The 24,552-nt window shown below is 39.7% G+C and overlaps 3 protein-coding genes across 3 annotated transcripts; 1 reads left to right on the top strand and 2 right to left on the bottom strand.

Moving 5' to 3' along the window:
- Window positions 1-13,623: 13,623 nt before the first annotated feature.
- Window positions 13,624-14,469, bottom strand: insl3 (insulin-like 3 (Leydig cell)). The gene is made up of 2 exons (XM_058641795.1): window positions 14,156-14,469; window positions 13,624-14,017 (listed from the first exon to the last, which is right to left on the bottom strand). Exons 1-2 carry the CDS (start codon window positions 14,346-14,348, stop codon window positions 13,815-13,817), a joined length of 396 nt encoding a protein of 131 aa, XP_058497778.1. The 5' UTR covers window positions 14,349-14,469; the 3' UTR covers window positions 13,624-13,814.
- Window positions 14,470-15,857: 1,388 nt separating this feature from the next.
- si:rp71-39b20.4 (potassium voltage-gated channel subfamily V member 2) lies at window positions 15,858-20,909 on the bottom strand. Its single transcript, XM_058645378.1, has 4 exons — window positions 20,092-20,909; window positions 19,348-19,981; window positions 19,001-19,126; window positions 15,858-17,760 (listed from the first exon to the last, which is right to left on the bottom strand). Exons 1-4 carry the CDS (start codon window positions 20,628-20,630, stop codon window positions 17,467-17,469), a joined length of 1,593 nt encoding a protein of 530 aa, XP_058501361.1. The 5' UTR covers window positions 20,631-20,909; the 3' UTR covers window positions 15,858-17,466.
- A 1,003-nt stretch (window positions 20,910-21,912) lies between these two features.
- On the top strand, window positions 21,913-24,484 carry rps28 (ribosomal protein S28). The gene is made up of 4 exons (XM_058645392.1): window positions 21,913-21,991; window positions 22,265-22,312; window positions 23,605-23,727; window positions 24,355-24,484. Exons 1-3 carry the CDS (start codon window positions 21,953-21,955, stop codon window positions 23,725-23,727), a joined length of 210 nt encoding a protein of 69 aa, XP_058501375.1. The 5' UTR covers window positions 21,913-21,952; the 3' UTR covers window positions 24,355-24,484.
- Window positions 24,485-24,552: the final 68 nt, after the last annotated feature.

Genomic DNA, 24,552 nt, shown 5'->3' on the forward strand with positions numbered 1-24,552 from the left:
GTGGTTATTGTAAGCTACAGGTGACTGGTCTCTTCTGATGCATTGACGGGCACTTTGTTGTATTTACAATTAGATCCAGGAACAAGGATTCAGCACAGAGATTAGAAAAAGCAAAAAAATTACACAACAATACTAATTTTTCCTCCCAAATTTGAGAGTGAAGACAAATGAAGAAGAGCAAATGAGGAAATCAATAAATGATTGAGTGTGAGATGTAAGGAGAAGAGGGTGATGCCAACAAGTAATAGGAGTGCATGATTGGTGAGAAGCCAGAGTAGTGGATTGGGGTTAAAGTCAGAAGTTTTGGTTGTTGCTACGTGGTCACAGGAAACACTGCCCATCTTTCCTGTCTGTCTCTCCCCCTCTCCTCTACCTTGGTGATGAGCAAAGCTACTTTCTCTGTTCTTGAAGACAGCATTCATCGAACACAGCAGGGGATTAGCTTTAGCTCTCCTCATGAGCAAAGTGTGCTTGAGGCATGGAGAGGCAGCAGGTCTGTCCCTGCCGCCTGTTGGCCTGTCTGCCATCCATCTACTCTGCGTAGACGTCTGGATTTCCTCCAGCCTGTCTGCTCACGTGTCCTCTTATTCATTAGTCTGTCAACTCGCCTGTCTGTTTCCGTCTGACCAGCTGTTTGTCCAGTCTGTGTATTCTTGGTCATTTCTCATGTGATGGTCCAGCTTTTCTCTCTCGTCTCTGACAGACGCTTTCTCTCTCATGTCTGTCTGCATGTGAGGCAGACATATTGAACTCTGGCTCCATTTGGCCGCACACTGCCATTGCCTCTTTGCCTTTGCTTTAAGAAAGGAAAGTGTCAGCCACACCCAGAAACAACAATACTTTACTACATAACACAAACCTTTACAACATGTTAAAGGTTTAGAGTTGGACTGCTTGGCTTGAGTAAGTCTGGGTTATTTCCAAATGGAGCTGGGGGTAAAAAGAACAATTATAGTAACACACTTAATTTAAAATGTTTTGGTCAGTTGTCGTCACAGACACTTTAAGGCAAAATGCAATAACTATGTGTAATGTCAAAATTGAGTGGTTGAGAGTTTTTGTTGTGGAGAAATGGAGAAAACTAAGAATGTTAAAAATCCGTATGGAATTACCAACGACAAGCCTTAGATTAAACTGCAATATGTTTATTTCCCTATCTGTATGTTGACTTATGTGTCTAAACTAAATCTATATAACTTTAGTTCAGTTCCATATACATTCAATATCCAACAGTAAATCAATATGCTTATTTTATTATTTCTAATATTTCTATATTTTTATACATCAGGGTGTTTAGAATTCATGCTCACCATTTACCATTTGTTCTATCATACTATCTGTGCTGCCTTAATATTGCAAATTCCCCCCATCATGGGACTAATAAAGGATTATTTTATCAAAAATAATCTCATTTTAACATACCGTATTAAAAGTCTGACCGTGGCCTCCCTTGTTTTATGTTGGCAAAGTTTTAATTTCAAGGACACAGGACGACTGGAGCTGCTGCCATTTGACATTAAATTACATCAGCTAACTAAGTGTTTCTAGTTGACTGAATTGCTGACTGCTGTGTTTTGGGTGTTCTGCTGTCTGCTGGTAACTGGCCAGCCAGATGTGCTTGCTATCCATCAGCCTACAACATGTGCCACTTACAGTCCCCAAGGTGCTGTCTCTCTTAAAAATGTGTCACATTATTGTTCTGATTTCTTACTCTTCTCAAGGGAGCCGGATATGATTTCACAGAACATTAACTGGATGGGATTTAAGGGAACAGTGGAGGGACTGGGGTTGGTGGTGGCGCTGGTGGAGAGCGGAGGTGATCTGGCCTAATTAAAGCTTCTCTAACTTCACCCCCTCTCCCCAATATCCCCCTCGAGCCACCCCTACCCCCATGCTCTGATAGGTTGCTGACTTTCACCGTGGAGTGTGAAGGGCAAAGGAGTATGCTTCAAATCATAATCCTCCTGACTTTGAGAAAAAAAGAATTAGACTAGTGGTAGCCTGAGCAGCCATGCAGAGGATATGCATCAGCATCTTTAACCCAAAACGTCATATATAAAAATGTAGAGGGAGAGCACGTTATGGCATCAGAGTGGGAGATTGTACCTGAAACCGTACTAAGCCAGGAAAACACAAAATCAAGCACTGTGCCTAACCATTTTAACTTTAAAGGGTGCGTTTGTGCACAGTCAAGTCAAACATTTTGAATTGATTCTGGCAGAAGTGAGCATGTGCTCTCTCATACTAATGAACGCACAGGATTAGGTCTCAGCCCTCACTCCACAGCCACACACACAAACTCCACAAAATACAGACTGGTGATTGTACAGCAGAACGATGTATTAGTAAAACTACAACAACATATTTTGGTGAAATTCACTCTCTAAACCATAATAACAAACAACAACAACGCAATAAACACAACCATTGGACTGGCTCAGATCAGCTCTGATTGGCTGGCATACCCGTCATCTTAACCAGGTCGACCTGCCTGTAGAACTTAACATTACAACTGAAATCTGGAAGCAGAAACAGCCAGATAGCAAGAAAATGGCAGAGAAATTGTCCTGAATAGTGGAGGGCAGCTCCAGTGTGTGACTTTTTTTATTTTGCTTCTGTGTATACTGTCAAACCTGAATGAGGGAGCATTTGTGTGTAAACAGTGGCAGTGCAGGGGCAGGTGGGGACAAGAAGTGTGTAATGCATCAAAAACTTCTCCTCTGAAGCTTTTCAGGGGCACATTTTTGTGTTTTCATACTTCAACCTGTTTGGAGCTGTCTCACATTATTAGCACAATGTTACTGTTGTCTCCATCTGTTTTGACATAAAACAAATAGCTTCAAACTCATGTGGAGACATGCTTCATCAGCATTGTGTGAGCTCATTTTTAATTCATTTTTAAATACCATATAACATAATGGACTGTCACTCTACATGACGCTACATACAGTATATTTCATATGAAGGCAAACACCTTGTGTTTTCTTATGTTTCCTGCATGTGATGAGAAGCACACAGAACTCCACAGTCCCACAGCGGTCACGCAGGGACAAATAAGGCCCTGAAACACATGCTCTAAGTGCAGTGTGAGTGTTGGCAACACAGACATGGAAGCACAGGAGAGGTGGGGTGGGGACTGAGTGGTTGAAAGGAGGAAAGGAGTCCTGCAGCTTCAACACATGCCCCCTCCTGCACATCGGGCACGGGGCTCAGGCGAGTGCAGGGTGATTGATAGCGGTGCCAAGACAACATCTCGTCAGAAGCCCAGTGGACGATAGAGCCTGGCAGAGCAATGATGGACGAGCCCATAGACACTACATAAAAATCGAACTTGGCATATATAACACATTCCCAGCTCCCTTTCTTAACCTGTAATGTATAGTGATAGAAATTTGTTTTGCAGTCCATTGCCATGGACAGTGATGGATGCCAAAAAGAAGGAGAAGTAAAGGAGAAGGCGACAGCAGGGAGACGGAGGAGAGTGATGCAACTGTGCATTGTTGTGCAGTGGGGAGAAATTCCACAGTTAAATCTTGGTATTTGTCACTCATTCGTGGACACAAACATATGCATAGAGTTCACGGAAACAGGTGTTATCATTCAACTTATTTGATAAGATTAATATAAATTATTATTGTTGGTGTTTGCATGTACATTATGAGTTTAGATGACCACAGTGTTCCAGCATTTCACACACACACTTCAGTTCATCCCACGTTCTCTGTGACATTACCCTTCATATTGCTGGATAATAAGAGAAAAAAGTGAGTGTGTGTTTGTGGTTCTGTAAATAGTTAAGTAGCCATGTTGTCATGTGCGTAACTTACATGAGAACACATTGCACACATGTTGTTACATGACCCATCATCATCATCATCATCATCACAGGCCATACTCCCTCAAACACAAACACGCTATATGCTCATCTTATTCAAAAGCAGTTTTCAAATTGCCATTCATTCACTAAATAAATGAATTGCATTTGCATTTAAAATAAAACAAACATTTAAAGCTGTATCTTTTAAATGTCGGGCTCATCTTTACATTTGTAAACATGTATGTCATTTATTAGAGTTACGTATGAGTTCCATGTGTGCAGTGTTTATACTTTAATGCGTCATCACACACAGCGCATGCTTGTGTGTTCAGAACAACAGTGAGCACCTCAGTTAGCCTATCAAATTGACTCGTCCTCGCCGATCTCCCAGTGGTTGATGAATATTAGATGGGAGCAGATAATACCTCTACCTCGACAGAGGAGGCCTCCCCCCACCAAGGCAGGCGAGGCTGCACACTCAGCAGTGCAGCGCTGCCCACTGAGACCAAACCAAGGATGTTGAAAGACTCCACTGCAGTGGTGATCGGGATCCTGCATTATTGTGGGTGGACGTCATGTGATCCAGAGTGTGACAGAAGGCCATGTGCGAGTGTGTGTCCATATTTGTATGGACACAACAGAAGAAAGAGAGGGATGACGGAGAGAGACATTACTCTCCATCTACAGTCTTAAAGCTCCAACTGGATTTTGCAGCAGTTGGTTCTTCATCATGAGCAGTGATGAACTGCATTGCAAAGCCACAGCTTTAAACGGGGGATTTCAAGGCTTACGTTTTTTCTGAAGGAGGGCAGAGTAGCTGTAGCAGAGATTTGACATATGTATGCATGAATAAGAAATAAGAGTCTATGCATGTGCTGGAAGTATGTGCAAAAATTATACAGCATATATATAAAAAAACATCTAAAATCTGAAGAGTGCTATAGATGGTCTAAATGGTATAAATCTCAAATTAATTGACCTTTTTACATATTAATTTACTACCTCTACAACACAATTGAATTTAATAGATTTAAGTTTTCAGATGTTATAAGTGATGCGATTACATATTTACAAAACAATTTCAAGAATATTCCTGTTACATCAAATCAGTCCTTTGTTTATAAAGCCATGCCTAGAAACAAATCTTAATATAATTTCAACTCCAATAAGAAATCTAAAAGGTTTTGTTAGTTCACACAAGGAAGGAGGTTCAAGCACTAGTTGGTTTTAATATAAACTAAATTCAGTCCATGACAGACATTTTAAATAGAAAAGATGGCCATACCTAATTAGCATATGGGAGGATCTAGAAAACAGATGGTCTTGGATTATATTCAAGAGTGGCTGCAATGGAAATCTCTGACACAGGAACATCCTCTCTGTGCTACACGATGCATGTTATAATGAATACAACTTATCCAATCTCCAGTAAAGGTTTTCTCTGGACAGACTCCAGCACAGTGAAGTTAACAGTTAAATGTTCGTACATTTGTTTTATGTTAGGGGGACAGATTTATGTTTTGTGTGTGTAAATTGCCTCAGAGTGATGTGACTGGGTCTTTGCCAAACAAGTCTACAGTATATACTTAGTTCATCATGTCTATGTAATGAATCACTGATATCCTATCCTAACAGTGCTATGGCTGAGAAGCCAGGTACATTACCAGTCTAAATCCTGTAAAGCTGTAAAGCTGGTGACAGGGCCACCAGTGGGTCAGTGGTACAGTAGCTAATGGAAAATGCATTAACTAATAAGACGAACAACCGTGTGTAATAGTGACAAAACAGGATGCGCTGACAATCTACTCACCCATCGTTTCCTAGGGTTACATTAAACCTGAGATCAAATGTGATGGTGCCACTTCGAACAGCTTCACTTCTGAGTAGTAATGTATATCAGCATTTTTTCAGTATTCATTTTGACAAGTTAACCCCAAAAATGTCATGCAAATAAATCAACACAGGTGCTAGCCAATCAAATCATGTTTATGTGTTTAGCTCAAACATTACATGCTCAAACAGAGCTTTTTGACAAGGTCCATCTTTCTATAGGTGCTGATTTTTAGCAGTCAAAAGTGCACCCAAAAATGGTGGACTTCACATCAGCATCACTTGACCAATGTTAGCAATTCTTACTACATAATCAGCCATGGCAGACACACCCACTGTCAAACACTGACTTGTGCACTGGACCTTTAATGGCAAGGTCCAGTGCACAAGATTCAAGGTGAATCTATGAAGATGAGTTGAATATAATACTCACTCACTCACTCCCTCTTCTTCTTCCTCTTTATCACCTCCCGACATGAAGGGTTGCACCCTGGACAGGCCGCCAGTCCATCACAGGGCCACATAGACACAACAACCCAATCTCAGACTCACACCTACTGTCATTTTAGAGCGTCCAATTTGCATAATATGCATGTTTTTGGACTGTGGGAGGTCACCCGGAGAAAACCCACGCACATACGAGGAGAACATGCAAACTCCATGCTTGAATATAATATTGAATAATTATGTTTTCATTCATAAATTAGGGAATGAACCCTGATCTGAGTCCTCTGTCACAGATTGTCATGATTTACCACCACATGTGTACGGTCGCCCTAAATGAACAAAACACTAGTTCTAGGGAAGATTTTAATTTTTCCCAATGCTTCCTGAGGGCCAACGTAGTTTCTCATATGAGTAGTATTAAGGTCAAGCATAAGTTCAGCCAGAAAGACATTTAACTTCTAACCCTTTGTTGCATGCTTTAAACATAACCATCTCATTCTCATACTTCCTGCTCTCATCTCCTCTTGAGCGTTGTCATTTCCTAGGGTGTCAGCGCTGCAATCAGCTCTTCATCAACTGTAATCTTCCGCCCCAGTAGCACTGCAACACATCTAACCTGTTAGCCATTCATCGCGGTTTTTTTAAATATGTTCTTAGCTCACTCTGCGGTCACGTGTACCCAGCTCTACCTCCCCATACCCACTAAGATCCATTGCTTTCTTATCTGATTCATTATTCTTTGTCCCTAATCAATCAGTCTCATCAGGTCACCAGCCGCCATCACCACCGGGGTTTAGTCACTGCTCAGAGGCAGATGACCTCGGCTCGGATATCTCCCCCTTTGTGTCCGAGCACCAAAGACACTTTAGAGGATAAACACATTATTCAATCAGCACACTATTTTACTCAATCTGTAATAAATTCATTTTCATTTAGTAGTGTCTCCTTATTTAAATGTGGTAGGTTAGAATGAGTATCCTATCCTATCCTAATGAGCAAAAAATCAATTAATAAATTAACCACTGAATAATATAATGTATAATCTTTTGATCTTTGCAGCCTTTGCATTGTTGTAATGTGTCCCTGCCTTACACTGTTCATACCACTAAATATTATTATTTAAAAAAAATCAGTATATTTAGTGTTAAATTAAACACTCATCATGTGATACAATCCAATTATCATGAAAGCAGCTCAAGATTGTACACTTTGATGAAAACCTTAAACCGTCTTAAATCGGTAACAATTTGCTTGGAGTTACAAAGGTTCATATTCACAAAGACAGACAGATAACCTGAGAGGGTCTCACATTTGGAGTCAATGTGTTCTGCTTCATTTGAGAGTCAGAATGTGGGAGTGAAACTGATCAGACCCTGAATTTGACCCCTGTGTTTTACCTCGCTGAATAAATGAAAAAGACATGAAACTGAAGGAAAGAAGGAAGTCTGATACTTCAAACTCATTAACACGGTGTTGGGCAGGCCCCAAACATCACCTCGTCTAACACCGGAGGAGAAATACACTGGCTGATGGAGCTCCTGCATTGTGTATTGATGAGCACAACTGGATAGGATGACAGCTCACAGTGAAACCAGAGAGCCTTTACAGAATGAGGCAGGGAGGGAGGTGGTGGCTGTGGTGGTGTGATTTAGCATTTTAACATTATCACTTAACAAGACAGGCCTGGCACTCGCCCCAGTGTAGACCTAAGGAGAGCAGCAGGTGAGGAAAGGAAAAAAAATGAAGAAGTCTTACCTGTCGTTGTTGTGATGTAAGAAAACTCAGGGTACGTGCATGTAAAATAAACAGTCTCAAGTCAAAATAATCCAAGAACAAAGTAAAGTAAAGAGCACAAAGTAAAGTAAAAAAAAACAATAATAAATACAAACATCCAGAACCATGTTACAACGGAAGCTAACAAACACCCTGACAGCGATTTGACACAGGTGAAACTAATTAGGGTGGGGCCGGTAATCACAAAGGCGAAGCAGACGAAGACCACGAAGTGACACGTTACAGGATGTGAGTATCTTAACAAAACAGGAAGTGTCAAAATAAAACAGGAAATTGACCAAATCTGTTAGTAAAAAAAAAAAACACCAGTAACTATGAGGGGGAAAAAACTCAACAAAAAAAAAACAAATCAGAAAAATCCATCCAAGTCCATATAATACCCAAACATCTAAATCAAAGTACTAAAAAATAAAACAGAGGTCAAGGTTTTAAAATTCACTGGAGAGTGAGAAAGAAAGACAGAATGATGTGGAGAGAAATGGTGGAGGATAAAAAAAAAGGACAGGCGGGGATGGCAGGAGGGTGCACATACACTCCAAACTTAATTATGCATGGCAGGTCAGCTGGAGCAAAAGAGAGGAAGAGAGATGGATGGAGTGGGAAAGAGGAGAATTTCCACCCACACAGAGGAATGAGGGGGCAGGTGGAGAGGAGGGAGGGTACATGAGGTGGTGGTTGTGGTTGGAGAGGGTGGGTGGTGTTTCAGCCATGCCTAAAGTGATAGTTCAGGGTTTGTTTTATGAAGTTTGGTTGTATGAAGTACTGACACGTTGTCAGTATAGCGTGAGCTGTTTGTGCTGCCTGAGCTGTGTGCGCCCCCTGCTGGCACCCTGCATTTAGAACCAGCACAAGCAGGCATGTCTCAGTGAAAATGTGACTTCCACCAGCAGATTTTCACCACTGAACAAAAGGTTCACCTAATTAAATTACACCTATAAAATACATGTTTGTCACTTTACATCATGGTCAGACTGACTTCAGACTTTCTGAAGTGTTCACTGTGGCAGCCATGTTTTAAGTGTTTTAAAAGACCAAGGTTGAGGGAATCGCAGGATGCAGTCCATGCATTGGGACATAAACATATGTCATAGGACAAATGACAAATTTGGGCCAAAATCCTGCTTCATTTAAATTTCTGTAATCATTAGATGGACTTGGTGAAATTAATTAAAGTTGTGTTGAGCTTTTCTAGACTCTAATCTTTACTGACCAATTGCAAATATGCTGATCATTTCAGGAGCAGAGAGTTTAAATGGTGGACTCTTATAGTAGCTCTATGGCATGGTTTATTTTTTATATTTTTTATGATATCTCTGTGTACCGGTTTAACCACAAACAAACCCAGCTACAATCCCCAAATCTGCATGTTTTGGGACTGTGGGAGGAAACTGGAGAACGCAGACCAAAAGCAACAAACACGGGGAGAACACGCAAACTCCATGCAGAAAGACTGTGTTGTTTTGAACTTAGCAGCTGTTGTAGCTGCTAAATATGTCATTGCCTGTCACATCCTAAATGACTCACGCTGTACAATGTTTGAATGTATAATATATGTGAATTATAAGATATAATAATAATAATAATAATAATAATAATAATAATAATAATTAAAGAAAGTGTGATGTTATTGTGAAAAATGTGAACAGTGAAATGATTTGGGGGGTGGACTCTGAAATATTTAGCATCTGTGTTCATTAATGGATCTGCTTACTGGAAGTGACAGAGAAGAAGCTTTTCAATTTCTTAAAACACTCCCTCAATGTGCTTAGATACTGTTCTGCTCCTTTGGGCTTAAGTGTTTCCCTGAGTCACTCACACTCACACACACACACACACACACACACGCACACACACAAGGAGCTTAGCCGTGATGAGGTGAAGTGTATTGAATTCACTGCTCATGTTTTAACAGCAGTTCCTCACTGAGATGGACCCAGCTGATAACAGTGACAGGAAAACTGAGGCGTGCAAGTGTGCAAGTGTGCATGTGTGTGTGTGTGTGTGTGTGCTTGTGTGTGTGCGTGTGTGTGTGTGTGTGTGCGCTGACTGACCAAGGCAATTTTTCCTCCCTAAGCCCAGAATTATCATCAGCCTCCAAAACTGCTTCACCGGTCTGCAACTGCAAACTTTTATTTATTAAAATAATAGCAGTGCAGTGAAACAGCAAAGGTCACAGGAAACTGAAAAATAACAAAGCATATTATTTATTATTCACATTTGCCAAAATCAGACACAAACATACTGTGATATACAATACAGATGAGAGACTAATACTATAGAGCAGAATGGAGGGAGCGAGCGCTGATAGTGAAAACAAAGTAGTGAATCAAAGACACATAGGCAAGCCTGTTCTGTCAAGCCTTAAAATGGCTTTGGCTTAAGGTAAGGAATTAAGTTGTGATGGTAAAGGTTAGGGTAAGGGACTAGAGAATGTGTTGTGTCTATGCTATGAGTGTCTCAATACGAATGCTACACAAACATGACATGTAACTTGCATACTGTAAAAAACGTTGTTTTTTTTGTTCACTCGACTTGTGCTGGGCCGAATACATATTTTCCATCAAGTGACAAACCAGTGATTCCTTATTCTTCACTGTTTGTGCTTCAAATAGAGTCCTCCCCTACATGTCCACAGCAGCATATTTAAAGTGTGAGCTACAAACAGCCCAGTCACACTTGAATGTGTGGAGGGATGAGATGGAGGGAGTGATGGACGGAGAGAAAGAGAGGCAATGGAGCAATTGGGAGCAGCTGTGAAATAGCAGCTGGAGTAATCGTTTTTCTGGGTCTGCCCACTGCTGTATCTGCCTGTCTTCCCCCTGTCTCGTTTTTCTCCTCCTCGATTTTTCATACTGACACACACGCACACACACACACACACACACACACACACACGGGTTTGTGTAGCTATCCTTTTAAGGATTAACACTGACTCCCATTCATAACTTTAACTTAATTAATTCCTATATATTTAATTACACAGTTTAAGCTAAATGGAACTCAATGGAATACATACATGTGGTTTTAACATATTTTCAGAATATATATTATATGGACAAATCCAAAATAAAACAACTCACAAAATAAAATGAATACTTTTCTGCATAAGAACCTTTAAATATAGTTTCTCAGCACTGCTGCATTAAGCTCTATAAATGCAAAAACATGCCTGCAGTCAGGTTATCAGCGGCTGCTGCTGCTGCTGCTGCTGCTGCTGCTGCTGCTGCTGCTGCTGCTGCACTGCCCTCCACCAACTCAGCTCCATTAGTTCAGCTTCACCACCTTCACCACTGGCCCCAAGGTTATAATATGTGCAGGTGTGTGTGCGTGTGTGTTTTGGGGGATGTCTCATGGTCCTAATGAGGCAAAACCTAATTTCTGAAGAACTGGACTGATTAAGTTTAGGGCAGAGATTTGAATTGTGGTTAGGTTAAGGTTAGGGTTTGGTATTAACTGGTTATGGATAGGTGTGTACTTGTATGTGTGGTGTTTGCTGCATGTGCCTCTATTCTTTCACTGGATAGTGTGCCATACACACTGTGAAGAAAGAAATCTATGGACACTTCAAAGTTCACCTAAGGACACAAAAGCAGCCACACAGAGGACATAAATAGCAAAATACACTCTTGTCTAAAGACTTGTGACTGCTCTCAGTCATCCATTACATTACATTACATTACATGTCCTTTAGCAGACGCTTTTATCCAAAGCGACTTACAATAATAATCTTGAGGAGATAGCTGAAGGCAACTCAGCTGAAACTAACAACGTGAAACTTGGTCACAGGGTGAATGTCCTACATTGGAATGTGAAAATGTTCATGTAGGTTATGTTGTATAGTATTAAATGTGTTTGGGCTTGGTCTCTTTTTTTGTCATGTCCAGTGCATGTTCAGTGCTAATTAAGTATTTTCAACACACAGTGATCACAATTAAACATGTTATTTATTGCAATGATATGAAGTATAGGCAAATTTTTACTTATATATATCCATCCATCAATCCATCCATCTTCTAACACATCAGGCAAAAGGCAGGTTACACCCTGAACAGGTTGCCAGTCCACTGCAGGGCCAATATACAGAGACGAACAACCATTCACTCTCACATTTACTCGTAGAGTCAATTTAGAGTGTCTTAATTAAATTATTCACCATCCTGCATGTATTTGGTCTGTGGTCTGAGAACCCTGAGCAATGTGACCTTCTTGCTGTAAGGCAACAATGCGAGCCACTTTACTACCATATGGTTTTTGATTATTTATTTTCTTTAAGGAGAAGCCCATCAAAGAGGCCTTGTCTTGTCATCTCCTGTTAGATTGAAAAATTATGGGCTGATGCCTGGAAGAGTCTTCAAAATTTCACTTCTGATCATGGGGACATAAAGGACCACTTGAGGTGATTGAGCATTTCACACTTATTAGATTTGAGAGGCAGATCATCACGGCAGGGAATGTGATAGAAGTGACTGCGCATGTTTCTGTGAAGCTGAAATTCAAAAGAAAGTTTCCTGTGCTGGCAGAATAAACCAGCTCTGCACTACTGACAACTGGAAGAGGGGCACACAGAGCATTAAGTACATCACTTAAAACCAGATATTTGTCACCCTCTGCTGGTTAGGATGAGTCACAGCATGAAATGTCTGTCTGTCTGTCTGTCTGTAAAACAGAGACAAAATGTGTGTGACTGACCAAACACACACTGTCTCGGAATCTGTGTTTAAAAACTTCCTAAACACAATTATCTGCTTCCAGCATTATCTAAATGTAACATTCATATTGTGAAGGATAACACATCAAACAAAACTAATTACACACACAAAAAAACAATTGTTGGCACAAAACAATCCATCCCCCTCCAAATAAATCCAATTAACCAATCAGTCACTGTAGACTAATTTTGTTTCCTATTAGGAGTCATTTAAGACGGCTACAGCATGGAGTGGCAGATAATCAGCCTCACATTTGATTATCCACTGACACAATTATTATACAACCATCAGTGTGACGAACAGGGAGAGTTACAGAGATTATTTCAGAGCTGGCAATTCTCAGCCAATGACCTCAATCCAATTTATTGCCGTTATAAAACATAGCAGCAATTCTGAAAACTGCACTCACACAGTTACATTATTATAAGTGTGTCCATTTTAAAGAGCTGTTCGATTTGAGGAAGAAATATTAATTTAATTAAACACATACTTCTCTTTTTTTTCCTCTCCGTATTTAATCTGCCATCAATACTGTATATATTAATATGTAAATATTAACTCATACAACATGAACTTTTGTGTATGTTAAATACAGTATTTGTGAGAACTTGTTCCTTAAACTTTAAAAATGCACATTTACATCATTTAGTTTGATTCAGTCATTAATAGCAATAATTATTCAAATGCATAATAAAATAAAACCACAGCGTGACTTTTTGTTGTGCAGAAACAACAAGTGTGGATTTGAGTTCTGACTTATTTGCATAGACAAATAACCGAATGTTACCTATAACTAAACTGTGAGAATATATATATACATATATATGTATAAGTAAACCGTGGCAAAGCGTAAACCTAAACATTCAGAAATACTCAAAACTGATCTTGTTGTTGTAGTTACTAAGTGCAACTTTGATCACAATCTTTACAAGATTGCATAATTGTGGCCTTGCACTGACAGAAGCTGAGAAACCATCGTCAAAAAGCAGCAACATCACAGATGACAAATGAATAAGATTCAATACATAAGCATCAAAAGCTTTATTGCCGTCTACAATAAAGATAGTACAAAATAAGTAATCATTTCACTTCGTCATATAACGAAAATGATACAGAAACAATTTATTATAAATACCTAAAATGACTGAAGTGCAGTGTTAACCTGAATACAACATGACTGGGACAAATAGCAAACTCATTCTAATCTGAATCTAAGTCTAGCAGAACTGTATAAGCTCTTTCATGCTGCAGCCCTTCTCACAGCAAATGTCAGATATTCTTCCAGGTGCTCGACGGACCCGAGAAGACAGTGGGTACCAGTGAGGAGCCAAGGACAGGGTGTCTTTCTCCCCGTCAGACTCTAGAGGGACCTGGGCTGTCTCTGTAGTCAAGTGCTCCTCTGTGGAGGCATCATGGCCCCCTGTGCAAAGAAAAGGGGAATATGTGCAGAAGAAAGAGTTTGACCCAAACAGCAAAGGGAAAGAAATATAGTTTTGCATGTTGAAATGAACTTAGTGACTCATGACTCATGAGGAAAAAGAAGATCAAATAGACTTACAGTGACGAGTGAGCTGATGTTGGCCAAGCTCTCCATCGGCGATGCTTCTCCGTAGACGTGAGTTCCCACAGGTTGAGACGGCCACACGTATCAGCTCCCTCCCGCACATCTTAATCCTCTCCTGTGCGTGGACCACACACGCTGCAGCCACGAGCACCACCATCAGAGACACCAAACACTTAGCAGCAAGCATGGTGTGATGTGTCACTGGTCCTCAGCAGGTCAGCAGAGGCAGAAACTCAACGGGTGGATGCAGGAGAGCTTAGCTTTGGGTGTGTGGAGAGCAACAAGTTTGTGTGATGACTTGAGGTGAGCTGCAGAGAGCGTTTATATAGTCAATGTGTGTTACCCACGGTGGCAATTTTTACAAATGCTGAGGCCACAGCTTCTTCGTAATGTATTCGGCCTTGGTGAGGGAAAAGCATGTCCTGATCCAGAGCTCAGTCTCCTCAAGGATGACGCTGGAACCCAGCAGAAGTCAGAGTTTGGTCCTTTAAAGTCAAGACGGATGTCAAGCCCTTGGGTGCAAATAATCCTTGTGTTTACAAACCATATTGTGGTTTATTTAATAAAATCCTGTTTTGTGTGAATTATTTTTTTCCCCTAAAAGATTGTCAAAATGTCATATTATTACTCTGAACTATTTTCCTTGAATGCAAGTCTTGTTTACACTTTATCTCGACACATCTTGAGGGATGGGAGTTAATAGAACAGAGTGCGACCGGCAAAACAAGATGTCAAGGATTCTGACGCAGCTATTCACACGTTCCTTCTCACCCTGGGTCACACATCACAGTTACATTAGCAGCCAGATATGACGGTTTCATATTTCCAGTGAGGATGAAAACATTAAAGGTGGCATTTTAATGTCCTAAATGTACTTCTGGCTATTGTTGACATTATGACCTCTGATGACGATATCAGTGGCCAGTGCTGTTTGCTTTATTGCCTCCAGCTGCTGCTGAGTGCACGGTATAGAGGTGAAACTAGCTCATTTGTCACTGATTTCTTTTTCCAAAACGCCAGCAAGTCTTAAAACATTTGCGTTTGCCCCTCTCGGCCGACAGAAAAATTCAAATTAAAAGTCAGATCTAAATACGAAATTATCCTCAACTTTGAGATGTAATAAAAACATACTTTTCTACGCCCAGAGCAAACTACTGCCGAATTGAAACACTGATCATAAAAACTGCAGGGCTATAGGAGGATAACCTCTTAATAAAGGTCTTTAAATAAAGTAACAAGTTGTGCCCGAGCATCATAACAGCTGGTCATATAGCTGCATGAAAACAAGCGCCCACACCTATTCTATTGTAAACAATGTGACCTAAAATACTGACGTTAAAGGCCCTACGCACAGAAATGTGCTGATTTAAATCCAATTAAATCTCTATTTTTGATCATCAAATAATTAAAGATCAAATATCTTTAATTAATTGATTCCAGTGATTTGATTCAATTACACTGAAAACCACTGCTTTACAAGTCACTAGTTTTGGAAACATGGCAATAATTATCATTCTGAACATTCTGGGAACCAAAAGAGAATGTTCTGTAAAGGTTGTAGAAAAGTAACGTTAGGGGAACGTTCTTGGAACATTCTCTAAGGTTACAGAAAAGTAACGCTCTGGGAACCGAACCAAAAACTAACTAACCTTCAGGGAACCAACGTTCCCACAACCAAAAGGTAACGTTCTGGGAACCAAAAACTGTGAGCTTGGATGGAGTCCGATTCCCGAGCCTATGTAGCACGATTCTGTAATGTCGGATTCGGACACCGACACAGCCCATGAAGATAAAGAGTACCTCCCTGGAGGCTGACGCATCCTCCACCAGCTCCACCGACTCATCTGAAGATGTCAAAGGGGAAACACTAACTAAACACTGGGATGGAGAAATATATATTTGAAGACACAATGAAATCAGAGATGCGGTTTCCATTCCGTTTCCAGTTTTTTCAGTTGGTTTTGTTTATAAGAATAATACAGAAAACAATCACATTGATTACATTTTCATTCAGTTTGAGAGTAATATGTAGATGTTTGACCGAGAAATGATGGCTTTATAACATGTGCTTCATTTTAACCACTGCAGCCTTATCACCAAAACCACTTAAAAAAAGGAGAAGTAAAACTAAGCAACATAATTCACCATGTGATGCCTCCAATTAAAACCTTGATTCTTTAAGGTTATTGTTGTGTCAGACACCAACAGAAATTAAATGCCTCTGCAAATTCTGATCCTTCAACAAATAATATTTGTACTTGGAAACTGGTATAAAACCAAATGAATACTTTTGCTTACTGAACCTCTGGTCTGTGTTAGAAACAAGTGGCTGAGAACATGTAAATGTAAAGTACGTGGCGTAAAGAATGAAAACAGATTATCTCAAGTGTTCTGTTCAGGATTTGTTTTTAAATGACACCGGAGCCACAGTTAGCATAACTCCTCCTCTAACACTCAGGGGCAGAAAGATTTGGTACTGTGGCGCTACTGGCTGCTGATTGTTTGCTGGTAGGTCTTGTTTTTAACGTGCATGCAGCTATAAATCCCGACCAGGTTCTCCCTTAGTGTCTGAAATATCGATTTATTTTCTTCCAATGTCCGCCTATTTCTCCATTTCCATTAAACAAAACTTAAACCCGAGCACAGTTGAAAACTGTTGCCCCTTTCAACACCTGAGTAAAATGACAGCAATAATCCAGCATGACCCCGGGGCCGGAGTCAGCCACAAACAAGACATAAGAAATAAAATACAAAACTCTCACAAATAAAAATGAGACATGGCTCCTACAGCTTGTATATTTATATTTCCTTCATTAAAAGCTCCATCAAAGTTATACTTAGTGTTGTGAAAATTTAAATACACAAGTGCATATTATGTCCAAAAAAGGTCCTTTCAATAAATATTATATTTGACAAGCATCCCACCAATTTAAGGTGATAAACATTGCTTACTATTTATATAACTAGGTGACCTCAAATAATATATAGATTTCAGTTTATTCAGCAACAGATGCTGCCAGTTGCTATTCCTAGAAACGGATGACAAGCTGTCCAGTGGGAGCATCTTTTCCATCTGATAGAGTCACCATAGACTGCATGTGAACAGCAACTACTATAAAAGCAGAGGCTTACAGATTATCTCAACTTGCTGCTGCCTCCAGTTACCCCACTTAGACTGTTTCTCATCTCACAGACTTGGAGGCAGATGAGGTCTCACACTTGGGGATCGATGGGCGATAAGGCCAGTTAGGGTAAGCAAGTTTCCAACGCTGTAGCTTCTCTCAATCTTCACTCCCGTAGAATGTTTACCTTCCACTGGGCCGATAGTGTAGCTCATCCTCCGTGTCACCTGGCTGGGGCTCAAAGCAGTTGTCAAACTTACGCCTCAGACGTTTCTTGAGCTGGAAGGTGCGCTCCGTGTTTGAATAGGTGTATTCCTGTTCCTTCAGTTTCGCATAGTAGTCGGAGAACTTGTTGAACAGAATGGAGATGGGCATGCCATTGAGGATGATGCCAAATGAGATGCAGCCAAACGCTACACAGCGGCCGAGATATGACACAGGGATGACATCTCCATAACCTACAGTAGAGATGCTCACCTGCAGAAAGAAGAGAGGAACAAGTAATGAGCTTTTTTTTACATGCATGATCTCGCTGCATTTCAATGTGTTCTTTGGCCATGGCTTTTATGAAAATCCAATACTTGAAATGTATTTTCTTTTTGTGATCATTAAATAACATTCACATGCACTGCAACACTTCCAATGGCTCAAATGCAATCACTGGCCAGGAGCGAGACGCATTACAACGCATTATAGAGGATTAGACACATAGGCTGACAGCTGCCATCGCATAGATGAAAAAAACAACGTCCTCAAATGAGAGTAAAAGAAATACAGAGAAACGGGCTGATGTACATTATCCGCACTAGACCGGTGTCAAATAAACAGAGGGAGTCCTTAATGAAGCAAAATGTGAAGAGTAAAACATAAAGCGAAAGAACATGAGGCATATAACAGAAACATATAAAAACCAGAGCAAACTAAACACACAAAGCAAATGACCCAACGCAGACACTGGGGAGGCAGGGACAATCAAACACAGGTGTGACAAACAAGACACAGGTGAAACACATTAGGGCGGGGCAGGGAAGACGGGACAGGAAGTAAGACAAACTAAAAGACTAAATTCTTAATGTGACCATCAGGACAATTAATTAAATTGGCACTTTTGCTGGCAATTTTGTCTGTCTGTCTCTTTGTAAGCAACAACCTAAGAGCAAATATTCAATACATGTTCTGTAGGTTATATTCTAAAAAGGAAAATGATTCGATAGTGCTTACTCTGACTTCTTATGTGTTGAAGATGTGAGCATAGTAAAATATGTTTTATCTTAGTGGGGATAAGACTTTTCTGATGTAAGTTTCAGTTTAGTAAACTACTCACCGAGACACAAAGATTAAGAAACACGTTTACAAGCAAATACTCTTATCATCAGTGCGTTGCTTCATAAAATAACACAGGTCATGATTCTTTAGTGCCTTATGCCACTTGTGTTAGTCTGACTGGGCACACAGCTCAAATCTTAGACACCCAAAGTGCACCACACCGCTTGATCATGCTAATACACACCCTGCAGTCACAGTCAAGAAGAAGAGCTTAGTAATGTCTGTAACCTTGTTAATTGAGCCGGAAGAATCTATTTCAGTAAATGCTGACATGGGCCAATCACAGTTTTACTTACATAGGCCTTTCATATTCACGTTATAGCTATATAAGAAATGAAAAACCTTAAACTGACATATTTTAGATCTCATTTTATCATAGTATCATACTCACCGCAGCCCACCACCAGGCATCTGGTATGCTGCTGAACGGCGTCCCAGGCTGATCCACCTCCACCGAGTGCATCAGAGCGGAGAAGGTGAAGATGCCCATGGCAATGAAAAGAAACAGGCAGCATACCTAAAGAAAGAAAGAAATAATATAATTATTTTTATTAATTTCCTTCTCTTTATCTTCTGATATGGTAGCATATCAACTTCATAAAATGTAAGATGTTATTTATTCATAGTACATCTTACAGATATAGACTAAAAGTGGAATTACGCTGAATGACAGTGTTAAGTGTTAATATTAAAGATGAATGTGTGTTTGTATTTTTCTTGTTCAGTGTTCCTCCGTACCTGCTCAGAGCACTGGCGTATGGTGAAGCCAAATGCCCTCATGCCAGTGGAATGACGTGCAAGTTTCAGGATACGGAAAATGCGCATCAGCTTGACAACCTTAAGCACCTTGCTGACTTTGCTGACTCTTGCCATGGCCTTCAAATCTTCCTGTGCACTCATGTTCTCTGCATCTATAACAAATGTCTCAAACATGATCTGGATGAAGTAGGGCATTACAGCCACTATGTCAACAAAGTTGAGGGCACTCTTCACAAAATGTTTTATATCGGATGTGGTCATTAACCGCAAAAAGTACTCCGACGTAAAGAAAAGGATGGAGCAAATCTCTACCCACTCCATGTAGGTTTTGCCGGCAAGTTTGTATTCCCTGAGTTCCTTAACTGTGTTTAGTGTCATGGCAACAATAGAGATGAGCACAAAGAGACTGGAGAACACTGCAAAGGCTTTGGCTGCCAATGACGAGTAGGGATTCTCCATCAAGTCCCAGAGGGCCCTCCGAAAGTCTCCAAGAAACATACTTTCGTATGCATCTTCATCCTTGTGAGGTTTAATCTCATCAATCAGCTCCTGGTTGACCTTCAGCTGATCTCTGATGTCATCCAGTTTCTCCTCATACGAAATACGGCAGCACCTGAGCAGATGAAGAGAAGAGAACTTATCAGTATCATGATTGAAATACAGTAACAGAGCAAGATACACAAAACAAACAGACAATAGTTTATCAGTAAATCTGCAGCACACCTTGGACTATCCTTTAGATTCAGACCCCAGAATGACATCTCTTCTTCAAAGTTGACAGGGCAAAGACTATCCATCACCCACAGGACATTGCTGCAGTAAAAGTGGAAAATGTAATGGAAAAACATAGGGTCCCTGTCAAAAAAGAACTCATTGTTCACAACACTGTAGTCATCGCAGAGTGTCAGGCGCTTGACTGGATCACTACAGAGGGCAAGGACACCAATCCTGGTTTTTGGGTATCGCAGAATCAATTTTTTCGGGATACGAAACACCCGTCCACCCACGTTGATGGTGACAATGTTTGAGAGCCTCGGGTTCGGTAAAGTTTTCCTCTGATTTTGTGTTTCTTCTTTTTGCTCATCAAGAGCATCAAGGTTGTCCATAGATGTCCATGGTTTCACTGAGCTGTCTTGGGAAAAAGGGAATTCACATTCCTGCTCTTCGATGCTTTGTGAAAAACTAACTTCCCGCTTTATGGATGCAAAAAGACTGGATCGCCGCTTTTTCAGCATTTTCATCTTTGGCCTTACAGACGCCATTGTGACACTTCCAAAGAGCACAGGTCCGGTGCAAGTTAAGGTCAAATCAAACAACAATATTCCACAAGATCCCCATTCAAGCAAGATGATATCCTATGAAAATTCAGCTTTCAAGTTGAAATAAATATTCAGGAAGAGCTCCCGTGCTTTCCTCACAGCATACAAGACGATCAACTGCATGTGTTAGGGATTCAGCCTCTTCACTGTCTCTCTAATCCTATTGCTGTCCTTTCTGTCCAAACGCAAGTTAAAAATACTGCTAAACGAGGATTAGTGCTGTGATTTAAGGCTTTGAGTTCTGAGAGAGGAGGAAAGGCGGTGGAGTGGTGTGATGGCTGTACGGTAATGCCAAAAGGCTGTCGAGAGATTTCTCACAGGAAGTATATACTAATGGTGCAGGCAGATTATACACGCAAGTCACAGCGATGGTTCATCTGCACCGTCACAGAAAAGTAGAGCATTGCTTTGCTTTTTGAATCAATGAAATGTCATATTTATTTTAATTCTTTTTTTCTATTCACTCTATATGCATAATAATGATCTTACTGTATCTTTTACTCTTACTTGCATAATCATTAATGTTAGAGGGTTAAAAGTGAATTCACTGAAGTGTTTTATGAAAACAAGCAGTATATGAAATCTGACTGTTGCAAAAATAAATATTTATAAAAGAGGATAAGTATTTGATAATTGGTTGAAGAGGAAAGCATGCTTATACTTCCATACAGTGCAGCCTACTGTATTTTCTTTTCTATTTTCTAGTTTATTAAAATTATAGGTAGGTAGATGGACTCTGTGGTTTGTTGTAAGTATCCCAGTAAATGAAGTGTATACTTCAGCCAATGACGAATGGCCTATAGACATGTTAGTCATTGTAAGAAATTAATATATGGCACAAAACATTTGTTTTTGCATGTATAATGTGGGGTTTATCCTACGTAAACATCTGTGTCTTTTACTTCTAATGATAAGGTTGAATTGAGCTAAATTGGGTTTAAATGTTAAACACAAATACAAAGAAGAGACAAAAGAAGGAGAAATAAAGTGGTATGGTCCACGTTGCGTTCCCCAGTGACTGTGTCATTGGTATTTCCCAGTCTAAAGGAAACGGAAGTAGGATTTAAAAGATCAAATTAAATATTTTTTAGATGTTTGTGGGGTTTTTTGTAAATAATATCAACATATTTTGGGAGATTTGAATCGCTATAATATATTTATTATTTAAGAAAGGTTTCAAATATGTAAAAAAAAAATAAAAATAACGAAGAGGATATACTCCGCCGCTGCACCACGTGACGTCCTTTCCGGTCTAACCTGACAACATGGACGCCAGCCGCGTGCAGCCGATCAAGCTCGCCAGAGTAAGAAAATGTCTTAATATTGAGTTAATAAACGGAACCCGACATACAGGCGGTTTAATGAACTACTTAGGTCTCAAACGATGTCAAAACTTTGAAGATACATGAACATTTAAGCAACGATTAGCGTCCGGCAGCTCAGCCCGTGTGATTCAAACATGGAGGCCTGCCCGTCACCGTGAGCCCGATTCACATCGACCGCGGACTTGTGTTTTAGCCCCGAACATTTACGTTCAAATATGAAAATGTTAATTTAAGTTCTTTTTTTTTTCCCAGGTCACTAAGGTGCTCGGAAGAACTGGTTCCCAGGGACAATGTACACAGGTATGCTAGCATGCTATCAGATAGTGAACATTCATTCATGGAACGTTTTGTTTGTTTAACGTTGCAGTTCTGCTATTAATACTTTCTATGATATATGTTTAGAGCCCGATTATTTGTGAATGTCCTAAATGCAATTAACGTACGTCTACTGTGTGCGAAGTAAAAGCCAAAACATTAAACTATGTAATTAAAAAGAAAAATTGGGGTACATAAATTGAAAGGGAAACTGTAGTAAAATCTCGATTTCAGTGGCATTTCATGTCATTTTTGTTGCATGTCATTTGCTTGAATTTAATTGGCAAATGATGCTCAGCATGTATATTATGTATATATTTTTTTTGTTAACCTGTCCGATCTTTGTCCTAGTCCCTATAATACAATTATATACCATGTTTTTAACAATCCTTTAACGTTTTTACCCAGATCTTGAAATAGTTTTTTTGATACACGTACAGATTTTTGTGAGAAACAAAGATGTTTTCTACAGTCTATATTATATGATATGTATAAGTCTGGACAATATTTAATTTAAAATAGTAATTTTTCACACGTTTTGGCTATTGTGCCTCCTGCAATTTGAAAATTTCCACAGACTGTATTGTGATTTTGATAAAATGTCAATTGTTCAACCCTACTAGTAAATACTATATCAAAAACACAATGTAAGGTGCAAAGATGTGGGGCTGAACTGGGCTAAAAATATGATTCAAAAAATAAATAACTATGAATACAGGGAATAAAAACTGCCCAGGCCAAAAAGATAGTTTTAAATGCCCAAAACCACCACACAAATGCATAAATAAATTCAATAAATAGAGCCCATAAGTGCATTGCACATAACACATAATCACAACACTTCAAGTGAAGTTTGCTCTGCATTTAACAACATGACACCAGAAGGAACAAATGACTTTTGAGATTATAAATTATTACCAGAACATTACAACAACACTGAAGTGACAAATGCATAAATCGAGATGTCATCCCTTCAGGGTTTCATTAGTCTTTCATACTGAGTTAAACTAACGTTGTCAATCAAAAGCCCTCGTTGTTGCACAGCGTATAAACAAACTAGTTCTGTGGTGGTAAATGTAGTAGGGTAGAGGTTGTTGAGTCTTCTATGTAAAAATGATTTTCATAAACTTAAACTAAATCTAAATTTTGTCCTGAGTCTCAACAGTACAAGTAAAGTTTTTGCTTCATCAGTACACTCACGGATAATCTTGTGTAATTTTATCTAGTCAAAATTGTTGTGTTTACCGTGATAAAGTAGTTTGTGTGTGTGTCTGCAGGTCCGCGTTGAGTTCATGGATGATAGCAATCGCTCCATCATCAGGAACGTGAAGGGCCCAGTCAGAGAAGGAGATGTCCTGACACTTCTGGAGTCTGAGAGAGAAGCTAGGAGGCTGCGATAGGTGAGGAGATGGTCGTTCAAGACCTTTTTAATCTGAAAATGACAAGCTGCAATTTGAGAATGTAGCTGTGTGCTCTTCTGCACATTTTCACACTTCATACAGCAAATGGTTACATGGTTCAACACTGTAGTAAATGTGATCACCTTTTGACTTGGTTAAGTAGTTGCTTTGGAATTAATTATGTATAAATAATAAAAGGGGAATGCATCACAGCCTTTTTAGTATTTGAATAATGACCTTGTCAAAATGTCTACAACAATCAACAGAGCTTCACAAGATGTGATTATTGCTTATGTATGTCCAGGAGTTCATATTTATCCAATTATACTTTTGCTTACTGCTAATTTAAAACTTTAGTGTGTAACATTTAAATATAAACAAATGTCCATCACATTCAAACCACTGTTAACGCTCCACACAACTAGTTGAAATGTGACGGTGCCCATGACAAATGTCAGTGTACAGTTCTGTAGATGCAAAGATTCACAGTATTAAATTATACTTTACAGTCAATTGCTAGATTCCATTCTGCTTCCTGTTTGCATTAAACATTTGGAAACACGTCTTCATTGTTAATGCTAGATGTTGTTAGTTCTGACATGGACTGACCTAACCTTGTCTTGACAGTTCCCGCTGAAGCTGTGAGGTGCCAGCCCAGTGCTGTGGAGAAGATGGCATCACTTTCCCTCTCAATGGCGGGCATCCCTCACATTCTCTTTGTTTTGAAATAAATTTGGTTATTGAGATGAAAGCAAAATGTCTTGTTTATTTTATAGTCTAGTACCATTTGAGGTATTTCTTGACTTTACAACAGTCTGTGTTGTC

This window comes from Solea solea, chromosome 1 (assembly GCF_958295425.1).
Source record: "Solea solea chromosome 1, fSolSol10.1, whole genome shotgun sequence".
Taxonomy (NCBI): Eukaryota; Metazoa; Chordata; class Actinopteri; order Pleuronectiformes; family Soleidae; genus Solea; species Solea solea.